This window comes from Bidens hawaiensis, unplaced genomic scaffold (genome assembly GCF_021521415.1).
Source record: "Bidens hawaiensis isolate Kalapana, Puna unplaced genomic scaffold, B.hawaiensis_p1.1 tig00030699_1, whole genome shotgun sequence".
In the NCBI taxonomy this organism is placed as follows: Eukaryota; Viridiplantae; Streptophyta; class Magnoliopsida; order Asterales; family Asteraceae; genus Bidens; species Bidens hawaiensis.
Window position 1 is genome coordinate 197,481 of NW_027495124.1, and position 11,476 is coordinate 208,956.

At 35.7% G+C, this 11,476-nt stretch overlaps 1 protein-coding gene and 2 pseudogenes across 1 annotated transcript; 2 read left to right on the plus strand and 1 right to left on the minus strand.

The window, feature by feature from the left end:
• The first annotated feature begins 433 nt into the window (after positions 1–433).
• LOC143580845 (G-type lectin S-receptor-like serine/threonine-protein kinase At4g27290 pseudogene) lies at positions 434–1,663 on the plus strand (annotated as a pseudogene).
• An 81-nt stretch (positions 1,664–1,744) lies between these two features.
• LOC143580846 (G-type lectin S-receptor-like serine/threonine-protein kinase SD1-1) lies at positions 1,745–3,339 on the plus strand. The gene is made up of 6 exons (XM_077063775.1): positions 1,745–1,848; positions 1,995–2,128; positions 2,212–2,422; positions 2,510–2,747; positions 2,838–2,964; positions 3,043–3,339. The coding sequence occupies exons 1-6, from the start codon at positions 1,758–1,760 to the stop codon at positions 3,337–3,339; spliced, it is 1,098 nt and encodes a 365-aa protein (XP_076919890.1). The 5' UTR covers positions 1,745–1,757.
• A 7,442-nt stretch (positions 3,340–10,781) lies between these two features.
• Positions 10,782–11,136, minus strand: LOC143580847 (mitochondrial uncoupling protein 5 pseudogene; annotated as a pseudogene).
• Between the last annotated feature and the right edge of the window lie 340 nt (positions 11,137–11,476).

The following is an 11,476-nucleotide window of genomic DNA, read 5'->3' on the forward strand; positions in this document are numbered from 1 at the left end:
CGTCATAAACCCTAATGGGATGGGTTTTACCCGTCCCAATTATATTATGTTTTGGGTTTTCCTATCAAATTCGGGTTTCACGCGCCATCCTACGCCAAGTTAACAGTGGTAAGGTTACAATCTAACTTCCAAATTACATACTAAAAATATGAAAAGTGGCAATGAGTTAACTATTATATCATATTATTGCATTGACTATTGTATGTTTGAAGCCGCCTTCGTTTCAAAGTTGATAACAAAATGTCAGCGTCGGCCACTTCTTGATATTGACTATTGTATCTTTGTCAACTCCTTCACTAGGCTGTAATGAACGTGACCCCTAATTAGTAGCAAATGGTAGCCTATGACAATCACCATCATTAGCCAAATTACATGAACAATGATGATATTTTCCATATTCATTGTTTCTTTTGGTGCAATATGTACTTGCATCATGGCAGCAGACACCCTACTCATGAATCAAACCATAAAGGATGGCCAAACCATCGTTTCACCCCAAGAAACATTCGAGCTCGGGTTCTTTAGCCCCGGAAACACTTCCAACCGATATGTTGGCATATGGTACAAGCGGCTAGCAACTGGTACGATCGCTTGGGTCGCCAATCGAGGCACGCCTATTGAAAACAAATCCGGTGTGTTAACTCTGGATCACTATGGAGTTTTGGTGATCCGTTATTCTGCTACGAATGCAACTATTTGGAGATCAAATACTTCATCTAGAACCACTAGAAACCCGGTGGCTCGATTGTTAGAAAGTGGGAATGTTATGGTTATGGACCGTGAAGATGGACCGGAGAATTACATTTGGCAGAGTTTTGATCATCCAGGAAATATCGTACTACCAGGATCAAGATTTGGAAGGAATTTGGAAAGGGGAATAGCGACGAATTATACGTCGTGGAAGAGCGATGATGATCCGTCTCAAGGTTCGTTTGTGATTTATATGGATTTCAATGGATTCCCGCAAATATTTAAAAAGAATGGAGATGTGATCCACTCCAGACTGGGATCATGGAATGGAATTACGTTTACGGGTGCCAATAATAATGAACCAACTGGAATTTATGTATACACACATGTTTCAAATGAAAGAGAGACTTACATTCAATTCAATCTGATAAATAGTTCGGTTCTTAGTATGATGAGGTTAAATCCTGCTGGAAACATGGGCAGGTATAACTGGATCAACCGAACGCAAGGATGGTTTCTCTATGCCGACAGTGAAACAGATAGTTGTGACTGATATGCATTGTGCGGTGTTCATGGCAGTTGTGACATTACACAATCAACAATATGTGGATGTCTAAAAGGGTTTGAACCAAAAAATAAGGATCAATGGGAAATATCCGACTGGACTGGCGGTTGTCAAAGGGAAGTGCCATTAGATTGTGGTGCTGGAGAAGGGTTTCGAAGGTATCCGTTCATGAAGTTGCCAGACACTAGGCAATCTTGGTTTGACACGAATATGACCCTCACACAATGTAAGGTGAAGTGTAGAAATGAGTGTAATTGTACAGCTTATGCGACTTTGGATATCAAATATGACATTGGTTGCTTGTTATGGTATGGTGAACTCATCGATATGCGAACACTTCCGAACAATGGACAGGATATATATATACGAATGGCTGCTTCAGAACTAGGTAAAGTTAATTTTATTTAGTTGAGCTCTCAAATCTCAAATACAAATGTTCTAACCATGCGGATTTTTATTGTATACAGAGAAAGATAAGACAACAAGAGGCAATAGCAAATTGATGATAGTTGTTATCCCTGTTCTTCTAGGTGCAACCATTCTGCTTGGAATGTGCATTATAATCATCAGACACAGAAGACGAAAGCTACAAGGTAATAACTTCATTAATTTGCTCAGCAGTCTTTTGAGCAGTTAATATAAACTACTAACCTGACTAGTGTACCGCCACGAATTGCTTGTTTCACTTATGAGAATGTACTTAACATCCAACTAAGGCTCTTCTGCTCTTGCTTTGTAGAAAGGCATGGTCCAATTACTCGACAAGATGTCGTAGACCTACCTTTTTATAGTTTATCAACATTAGTTGCTGCAACAAATAACTTTTCAGATAGTAACAAACTCGGTCAGGGTGGCTTTGGACCAGTTTACAAGGTATCATTCAATCTTGAAACAAAATTTTGGCATTAGTTTATACTGCTCTGATTAAAAACATCTGAAGAAACCTATCTCTTAAGGGATGTTTGAAAGATGGGCGAGAAGTTGCAGTGAAGCGTCTTTCCACAAGCTCCTCGCAAGGAGTTGAAGAGTTCAGAAACGAAGTTATATTCATTTCCAGGCTTCAACATCGAAACCTCGTCAAGATTCTTGGATATTGTTTCAAAGGTCAAGAAAAGATGTTGGTTTATGAGTACATGCCTAACAAAGGCCTTGACCAGCTTCTGTTTTGTACGTTTTTTTTTAATTGCTTTTAACAATATAATGTTTGCCCTTCGTAGTCCTGTTTTGTAATTTTAAAATAAAGTTCTTTTTCAGATGATCCCAAAAGCAAAACACTTGACTGGTCGATACGGTTCCATATTATTGATGGCATCGCTCGAGGTTTACTCTATCTTCATCAAGATTCTCGTCTACAGATCATCCACCGAGATCTCAAACCTGCCAACATTTTGCTTGACCATGACTTGAACCCAAAGATATCAGATTTTGGCCTTGCAAGAAGCTTTGGAGGAAATGAGACCCAAACAAAGACTAAAAGAGTCGTTGGGACATAGTAAGAAGTCATTATAAATGTTACAGTTATATTTAATACTCTGTACTTAGTATGTTCTTGTTTGATAACATGACCAACACATTGGTGCAGTGGATACATGTCCCCAGAATATGCAGGAAAAGGAATTTTCTCTATAAAATCAGATGTATTCAGCTTCGGTGTTTTGACGCTAGAGATCGCAAGTGGGATCCAAAGTAGATACAGTGTTCTGGAAAAAGTAAGACGATACTTCAACATAGAATGTTAAATTTATTATGTTTTAATTGTGAATTACATTTTGTAATTGTTCTTTTAGGCATGGAATCACTGCAAAGAAGGAAAACTGTTTGAACTGGCTGACTCTTCTTTAATCAAATCAGACGATACGTTTGAAGTGTTACGATCAATCCAAGTGGGCTTACTCTGCGTTCAAAACAACCCTGAAGACAGACCAAACATGTCTACTGTGGTTATGATGTTGAGTAGCGACAGCCAATTACCAGAACCGAAACATCCTGGTTTCTACACAGAAAGTAGTTGTGCAAGCTCGAGCAGCATAGAAGCAGAAAACTCATACAACAACGTTACGGTCACACTTATGACAGCCAGATGAGTGGTCTTCCCAAATATTTGCCAAGAAAATTCATGAATAACATATTTCGGTTAAGTTCAAATTTCAGTTGTTGCTGGTTGTTAATTAGGGTTACCTTATTTCTCGAATCTCCACTCTTCATACACTGCAGCCTTCCTTAAACGTCATGGATCCATGTGATATTTTTATAGCCTATCATGTGTCAACATGTGGCACGGTGATCAGGCAGTATCAGTTGCAAAATAGTCTAGTTTAATATAAATCTGTCACTCAATGACTCATTGACTTATGTCTATGAAATACAAGTCATTAAGCTTGCTAGTAAAGTACTGTTATAGTTTATCACAATACAGTTGATTCTCTCTGTTCTCTTTTTTCTCTCTTGATGAGACTCATAGACTTTTATTAGCTGTTACATACAAAATTCAGTTTTTTTCTGCATCAAGAATCAGAAATCCTTAGACTACAATTTGTTTTGATATAATTTCTCAAAGCCTTCCAGTTGAAATCAACTTAAGTGCAGACTATCTGCAATAATGAGTTCAACCCTGTACTTAATTAAGAACCTATGAATGGGGCTAAAGAGAGAAAGAATTTGATAAAAGAAAAGAAACATAATGAGGCAAATAGATATCAAAAGGCCTCATATGAGTACCATAAGCCCGAAGGAGACAGAAAACTTGCAAAAACTCACCTTCAAACACACATAAAATTTGCAAAAGCCATGAAATATGGTAAGGATACACAAAGACACTAGCTGAACGGTATAGACATGTTATAAGTTATTTTAGCTACAACCTACGACAACGGAGATTTGCTTCTGTTAGAATAGACTTGCATGTAGTCATTGTCATATAAGTCGGAGCGAAATGTGTCAATACTATAACGAATTAAGTACACTTGATGTTACAAAGATAGTCTAGTTCTAATATAAATCTGTTAGAAAACACCCCTTGGAAGCTTACACCATTGATACAATTGAGACCAAACAGTTTGCGCAGCTCGCAATTTAGAAGTAGGTGATCGCAACTTTCATCAAGCAACCCACAAACCGAGCATACTGAGAAGTATGGGATGACCTCTCTTGGCGAACGAGTCTTTATTCAAGACCTTGTCAGAGAGAACACGTCATGTAAAAAATTTGATATTTATAGGAACAAGAGAGTTTCAACTTTTCAAGTGAAAGTGGAATCATAAGATTAAGGATGCCAACATCTTCTATAGCTCGTCTAATCGAGGAAGAATCAAAGTCTGTACTTGGTAGAATTGTCAATAAGTCGACTTAGATTGTGCGAGAACGAATCCAACTCATATGCCTTTCTACACCCCGTAATATTAGAATAAACTAGACCACTAAAGAGTTATTGTGAATAGCTGAAATAGCTATAAACCATAGCCTATGAAGATCCATAAACGAATCAAGTTAACATGTGCCTCATTATGAACTACCTACCGACTTCCTTTGATAATTTTAATATTTAATTACAGTAGTTTTGACCCCTATGGTGAGACTCGTATTGCAGTAATCGACCATATGGTGGATTTTTTGCTGGTATCACCTCTGGGGTGGTCCTTTTTTGCAATTGGATTTGCCAACGTTTGGTTGACCCTTAAAAAAGGCCAGAAAGGTACTTTTGCGTCCAGGTCTGTGTAGAAACGATTTTGAACATAATTTTGATTTCACCTTAACGATTCTTCAAAGATTTAGAGTGTTGGGCTTTTAGGTAGTGATATCCAACGAACACACTCAGTATCTACAAATTGGAGCTTGTTTATGTGTAATGGGTGGTGTATTTTGGATATGTTTACCCGAGGAGGAGCATCTTCCACTGTTCATGGTAAGTAGATTTCATTTTTTTTAGCTTAAGTGTTTAAAAAAGGGGATGAGCATACCACACTATTTACAATTAAGGTTTTCTATAGAGGTAAATTTACTACATATCCTAATAGGGATATGTAGATGATAAGGTATCATACATTGATAATATTGGAGGATTTTGGAATTGAGGTGTTGTAAGAGATGCTTAATGCTCTAGGATATCCAAGTGAGTATGTTTTTTACTTTCATTATAAGGAGCCACATGTGTGTCTAGATTGGGGATTCACCCTTTGGGTGATTTCAGTGACTTCTGACCTATGTTTTCTCAAGTAAGGGTTGGTGTTAAGCTCATTGATATATAAGTTAAACACTGGCATTCACGTATACGTTTGGAGAAAGACATAATTTTTCATGAAGTCATGGATTTGAGTCAAGGTGTACCGAATATCGTTGAGAAAGCTCACTTTAGTTCAATTGTTTCATTTCCACCACCAAATCAGCCTTTATCTTCTGATGAAGCAGGGGAGGAAGATTAAGAGGATGATGATGAACATGAGGATATTTTATTATATTAAAGATGGTGAGTATAAAGTGTTAGAGGACAATCATGTAGTTGACATGATTAAATTTAAGGCTAATGTTGAATGACGTCAGTGAAATTGATAATGGTGATAGTTAAATTGATGTTGTGGATAATGATGCTTGATTTTCATGAGGATGATGATTTTGCCACAACTTTGGAGAAGGTGGCAGCTAGGGTAAGAAGGAGAAATAATCCTGCTGCGGATCAAGCTGTAGAAGGTATCGCGAGACAGCCCGAGGCGGAAGGAAAAATACGAGGTACTTTATTGCTTAGTCTAGCTTTTATGGAAGCTTTAACAATTTATGGCCTGATTGTAGCATTAGCACTTTTATTTGCTAATCCTTTTGTTTAATATTATAAATATGAAAAATTTTTCTTTTTCATATTTTATTGCCCTGGACTTGTGCTTTGTTTTTTCGAATTATATAAAGATTTCATTCCTAGAATTACTTATTCATTGAGAAAATAACCCACGTGAAGGGCTGATTTGCATATGAGAAATTAGCATACCAACTCGCTTTCATCTTTCATTCTTAAAAGTACCGTTGTTGATTGTCACACCCCAATCTAAGGCGGAAATGCCGAGGCGTGATCTGATTGCTCACAGCTCGAAGATACTATCATATATAAAATGTGGCAATATCTAATTAATTATTTAATTCAAATAATACACAATATTCAAATACAACAATACAATTTAAATAAATAAATACAATCAAGTAATTTAAGTTTGTCTTCAATATAATTCTCTGGTCTTTCTAAGTGTCCATCCTTCAACTCAGGCAACCTGCATATGCATAGAAAATGGAGTTTTGGTCAACAACACATGTTGAGTGAGTTTACCACCAGTTTTGCAATAAAATAAGGATAATATAATAAATAAGCAAAACGTAATAAAAGCGGCAATGAAATCAAACCATAAGCATATAAGTTGTCGATTAAACCATTGACAAGCGAATCGGGCGCCGGCAAATCAACCATAAGCATATAAGAATAAGACCGTTGCCAAGCGAATCGGGCGGTGGTCAATAGAATGAGAATCCTCTCCAAGGAGATATGTCAAACGATTGCATACAAAGACAAATAAGCACATAAGTAAATTTGATTAATCACACACAAGTACACGTTTGCTATCTTTGATATGTATGTATATATAAATAAGTATGTATAGTATGATATACGCATATGTCCCCAAAACGTTTGTGAAAATTGAGTAAAATAGGGGAATGATAAAACTCACCTGATCGAATAAGCCAAACGGGAATGATTACGACAAGAAAGCGATAATCACGATCCTCGAGAATTACCGACAAGGATCCTAATTAAATGATATTACGAGTGAATTATAATGATATAATATGTATAACGAATTTAAGATTTCGATGTGATGTGGATTACAATTATGATTATTATATTATGGATTGAACGATTGATCTCTACGAATTATTATTATTTAATTATAAGAACCATTGTTTGTCATAAAAATCGGGTTTACGTACAATTAGTTTTAAATAAATATGAGCTGAGATCTATTATAATAATAAATGTTTAAATATATAATCATCGTAAAGTTTATATTTTGGAATTTTTAACGAGATCCGATGGTAAAAATATATTAACACTTTAATCATGTTTAATACGTTTATTATAATTCTTGTTTTAAAAAGACTAATATATATATATATATATATATATAATTATGAACAATTTTATAAAAACGTTTTAACAACGAGGAACATCAATTGTAGTGTCGGTTTTTAATAAATAATAATTGTTGGATCTTTATTAATAAGATATATATACATATATATATACACATATATCCGAAAACTTGGAACGAATTAACCGACACGAAACGTTAATTCCATGATGTCGGTTTAATTAAAATATTATTTATTTAGTATTTAATATTAACTATAATATACTATTAATACTTTAAACAAGTTATATAAAAAAACACTAAAAGTTGGCCGGCCGGGAGTCGAACCAACGACCTCAGCCGTCCAAGAGAGCTAACACACACACACCAGCCATGCGTGCTAGAGATGGGCAAAAAAACCGGTTGGTGAACCGGTTCAACGGTTTAAACCGAAAACCGGTTTTTACAAAAACCGGTTATTTAAAAACCGGTTTGACCGGTTTAGTAACCGCCGGTTCGTATATCGGTTACAAGTTCTAGAGAAAAAACCGGTTACTAAACCGGTTATGGAAAAAACCGGTTAATTTTAATACCGGTTATTATGAAAAAAACCGGTTATTAACCGGTTATTTTAAAAAAAAACCGGTTAATTAAAAAAATCGGTTCTAACCGGTTTCTAAACCGGTCCTAACCGGTTAGACCGGTCCGAGTTTTGCACCAAAAAAACCGGTTAATAAACCGGTCCGGTTATTTAAAAGCCGGTTTTTTTCCAGGCCAAGAAAAACCGGTCCGGTTATTAACCGAACCGGTTTTTTTAAAAAAACCGATTTGTTCACCTCTAATGCGTGCTGGTGTGTCAGTTGATTATGGAATGAAAACGAATAATTATATACATAAACTATCAATCCCAATTAAATCATAAACCCTAGATACAACAATCGATCAATCCGTTTAATTTTCGTTGGATTAAAGTTAGGGTTATTGTTCAGCTCATCAAAACGAACTTGTATATATAATTTATTACCTGCTTGGATGATTAAACACAGCCTAATTAGATCACAACACGGCCGGCGACGAGGGTAAACAAAACGAGTATTACCAGCCTTCGATAATACAATTAACCATAGGGGTATGGCTGGCGACGGTCTTAATGTTGTGAATACGAGATTAATTGCATTATGGTTAAGTCTAGCATATATAATCGATTTTAGGGTTAGTCGGTTCCTAGATATATCAATTACGAGTTTGATTTGATCTTGTTTCTAAATTAATGGGTTTTTTAGGCCGGTTAAGGTATGAATAATCATAAACACGATTTAATTCCAAGTTTATGACGAGAATTGTGGCTCAAGTAAGATAAACGGGTATCTGGGTACAGTTAACGGGTCATGGATCATGGGTTAATGGATCTGATTAATGGGTTATAAGGGTTTTACACAGAAATTGCAATTTAATCCCTGGAATTTGATGTGGATACAATAAGGAATCAAACTTTGTATTTTGGGTTAAATATGTACATTTTCCAAAGTTTTAATATATATTAAATAAATATAATAAATAAATATAAATAATAATAAAATTTTCTTGATAAACGTGATTGTTTTCAGTGATAATTTTTTTCCGAATATAAAATGGGTCGAGTAACGGGTATGAGTTGTTTCTGGAAAACTCGAGTTGTTACATTGATCTTCCTTTCTATGTTGGGCAACTTCTACAAAATGAGGAGACCATTAATGAACTGGTTAAATATTTTGCAAATAAGTCAAGAAGACAACTTTATATAAAAAAAATTGAAGCTTGTAAGGATAAAGTTATGTATTTAGGTAAGAGTCAAGTTCATTATTACAGGGGGGCATGGTTAAGTAATGAAAACCCTAAGAGGGCAAATGGCAATGGAATAAATGGCAGGGGTTCACATAATGGAGGTAACGGAAAGTCCAAGGGCCAAATGCAAACATTGAAAAGGGCAAATGGCACTAAACCGACTTGCCCTTTTGCAATTCAGATCTCAAGACAATCTAACAAGCATTAATGTTGTGTGCAGACCATAAACAAAACTCATGAATGTGTTCAAACAAGAGAACTTTGTTCGTTGACCATGACTACTCTATCCAAGGATATTGATCCGATTCTTGAAGACAAACCACAAATAGTCATGCATGCTCTACAAAACATAGTCCAAAAAAAACTCCAGGTACATGTTTCAATCCATAAAATCCGTAGAGCAAGGATGATGGCTACAAAGAAGAAGGAATGGGATTATAGAGATCATTATGATAAGCTAAGAAACTATTGTGATGAACTATTGAGATCAAGCTAATCCATGGAGTACTATAAGAATAGATGTGGAGCCTAGTACCCTTGAAAGTACTATAGGCAATTCAGAAAATTATACATATGTTTTGCCTCAATGAAAAAAAGGGTTAAAATGTGTGGAAAAGATATAGTAGGGTTAGATGGGTGTTTCATGAAAGGACCATTTCCTATACAGATCTTGATGGGTGTTGGTGTAGATGGTAGCAATGATATATTTCCATTTGCATATGTAATTATAGATCCTGGTCATGGTTTTTAGATATCCTCATAGATGATCTTGATTTAACAGAGGAATCTCCTTTCACTTTTATTAGTGATAGACAAAAGGTAATTTGATTCATCAGAAAGGTTTATGTGGTATAAATTTATTCATCTTGTTTGATCCATTTCTGTAGGGACTTATACCAGCTTTATCCAAGATGTTCCTCAAAGCTGAGCATAAGTTTTGTTTTAGACATATTTTACAAAAGAAGAAGAAGAAGAAGAACTCCTTAAAGGCCTGACATATAGGGAAGCTTCTGTTACTAGCATGGTCTATTTCAACACTGCTATGGAAGATATAAAGAAAGAAGATCATGCTTTTGTTTATAAAGCATGCCTGTTAATTCTATGAATAGTTATATCAGGAACTTCTGTTATTTCTGTGAAAAGGTAATTCCTGCTTTGATTAGAAAAATCAACAAGAAAGAAGAATTTGTCAAAGAAAAAAAAGAACAGAATAGCAAAAAAGGTCATTTATGTTTAATCATTTTTTCAATGTACGTCCTTTAGCAAATGATATGGCAGAAAACATCATTTACGTTTAAAAACTCTATAACATTATGTCCTTTGGCGATAACCCAATTAACTTTTTTCATTAAATCTGGTCATGTGCAAGGCACATAAGGGTTTTTTTTAATCTACACATTTGCTTTATAATTAAAAATCAAAACTAAAATTAAAACTCTCTCTCTCTCTCTCTCTTTCTCTCCTTCTTAATCATTGTTTGGATGATCTGCTCGAAGCCTACCGTTGACTTGCATTCTCACCATCGCAGCGTCCACTGGATTCCGGAAGGCTACATCAATACCGATAACCAATAACCTAGTAGTGATTTTCCAAGATAACTAGAATTTTTTAGTGGATTCATCAGTCCACTTTTTTCCGGAAAATCTCGTGCAACCCCATTCTAGTGGTAGAGTACAAAGTCCGCCATAGAAAGGTGGCGGACATGCAAAAAAAAAACGCAGAAACGCTTTCAATTCGGTAAATCTACGGAAGCCTGTCCAGATCTGGCCGCCGCTGCTGGAATTGCAACTTCTCCGGCTCTGTTTTATGAAAACACAGGACGGAGATTAGGGTTTGGAACAATAACAGGAGCTGATTTACCTTGTAATTGCATACAGACTTTAATCAGATCTGAGTTAAACATCCTTCAACAATGGAGGCAATTCCACCTTCAACAAATCCCTCAACACCCATTTAAGTATCTTTTGCGTATATGATAAATTAAGAACCCAATTAGGGGTTAAATCAGTGGAAACAAGAAGATGGTGGAAGGCTATGGAGAAAGAATGATGAACGATGGATCTAAGAGAGAGAGAGAGAGAGAGGGGGGAGAGGAGAGGGAGAGAGAGTGCAAATTTAATTTTATGTTTTAGTTTTATATTTTAAATAAATACGTACCCTCGTGTGCCTTGCACATGAGTAGATTTGACGAAAAAAGTTAACTGGGTTAAGTCCAACGGACATAATGTGATAGAGTTTTTAAACATAAAGGATGTTTTCCCTCATTTCTTTTGCTAAAGGACGTGCATTGAAA

Coding starts and splice junctions, on each gene's coding strand:
- LOC143580846 (XM_077063775.1), top strand. CDS start 1,758: ATGATAGTTGTTATCCCTGTTCTTCTAGGTGCAACCATTCTGCTTGGA. Junction 2,129..2,211: donor GCTTTGGACCAGTTTACAAG/GTATCATTCAAT, acceptor CTATCTCTTAAG/GGATGTTTGAAAGATGGGCG. Junction 2,748..2,837: donor AAAAGAGTCGTTGGGACATA/GTAAGAAGTCAT, acceptor ACATTGGTGCAG/TGGATACATGTCCCCAGAAT.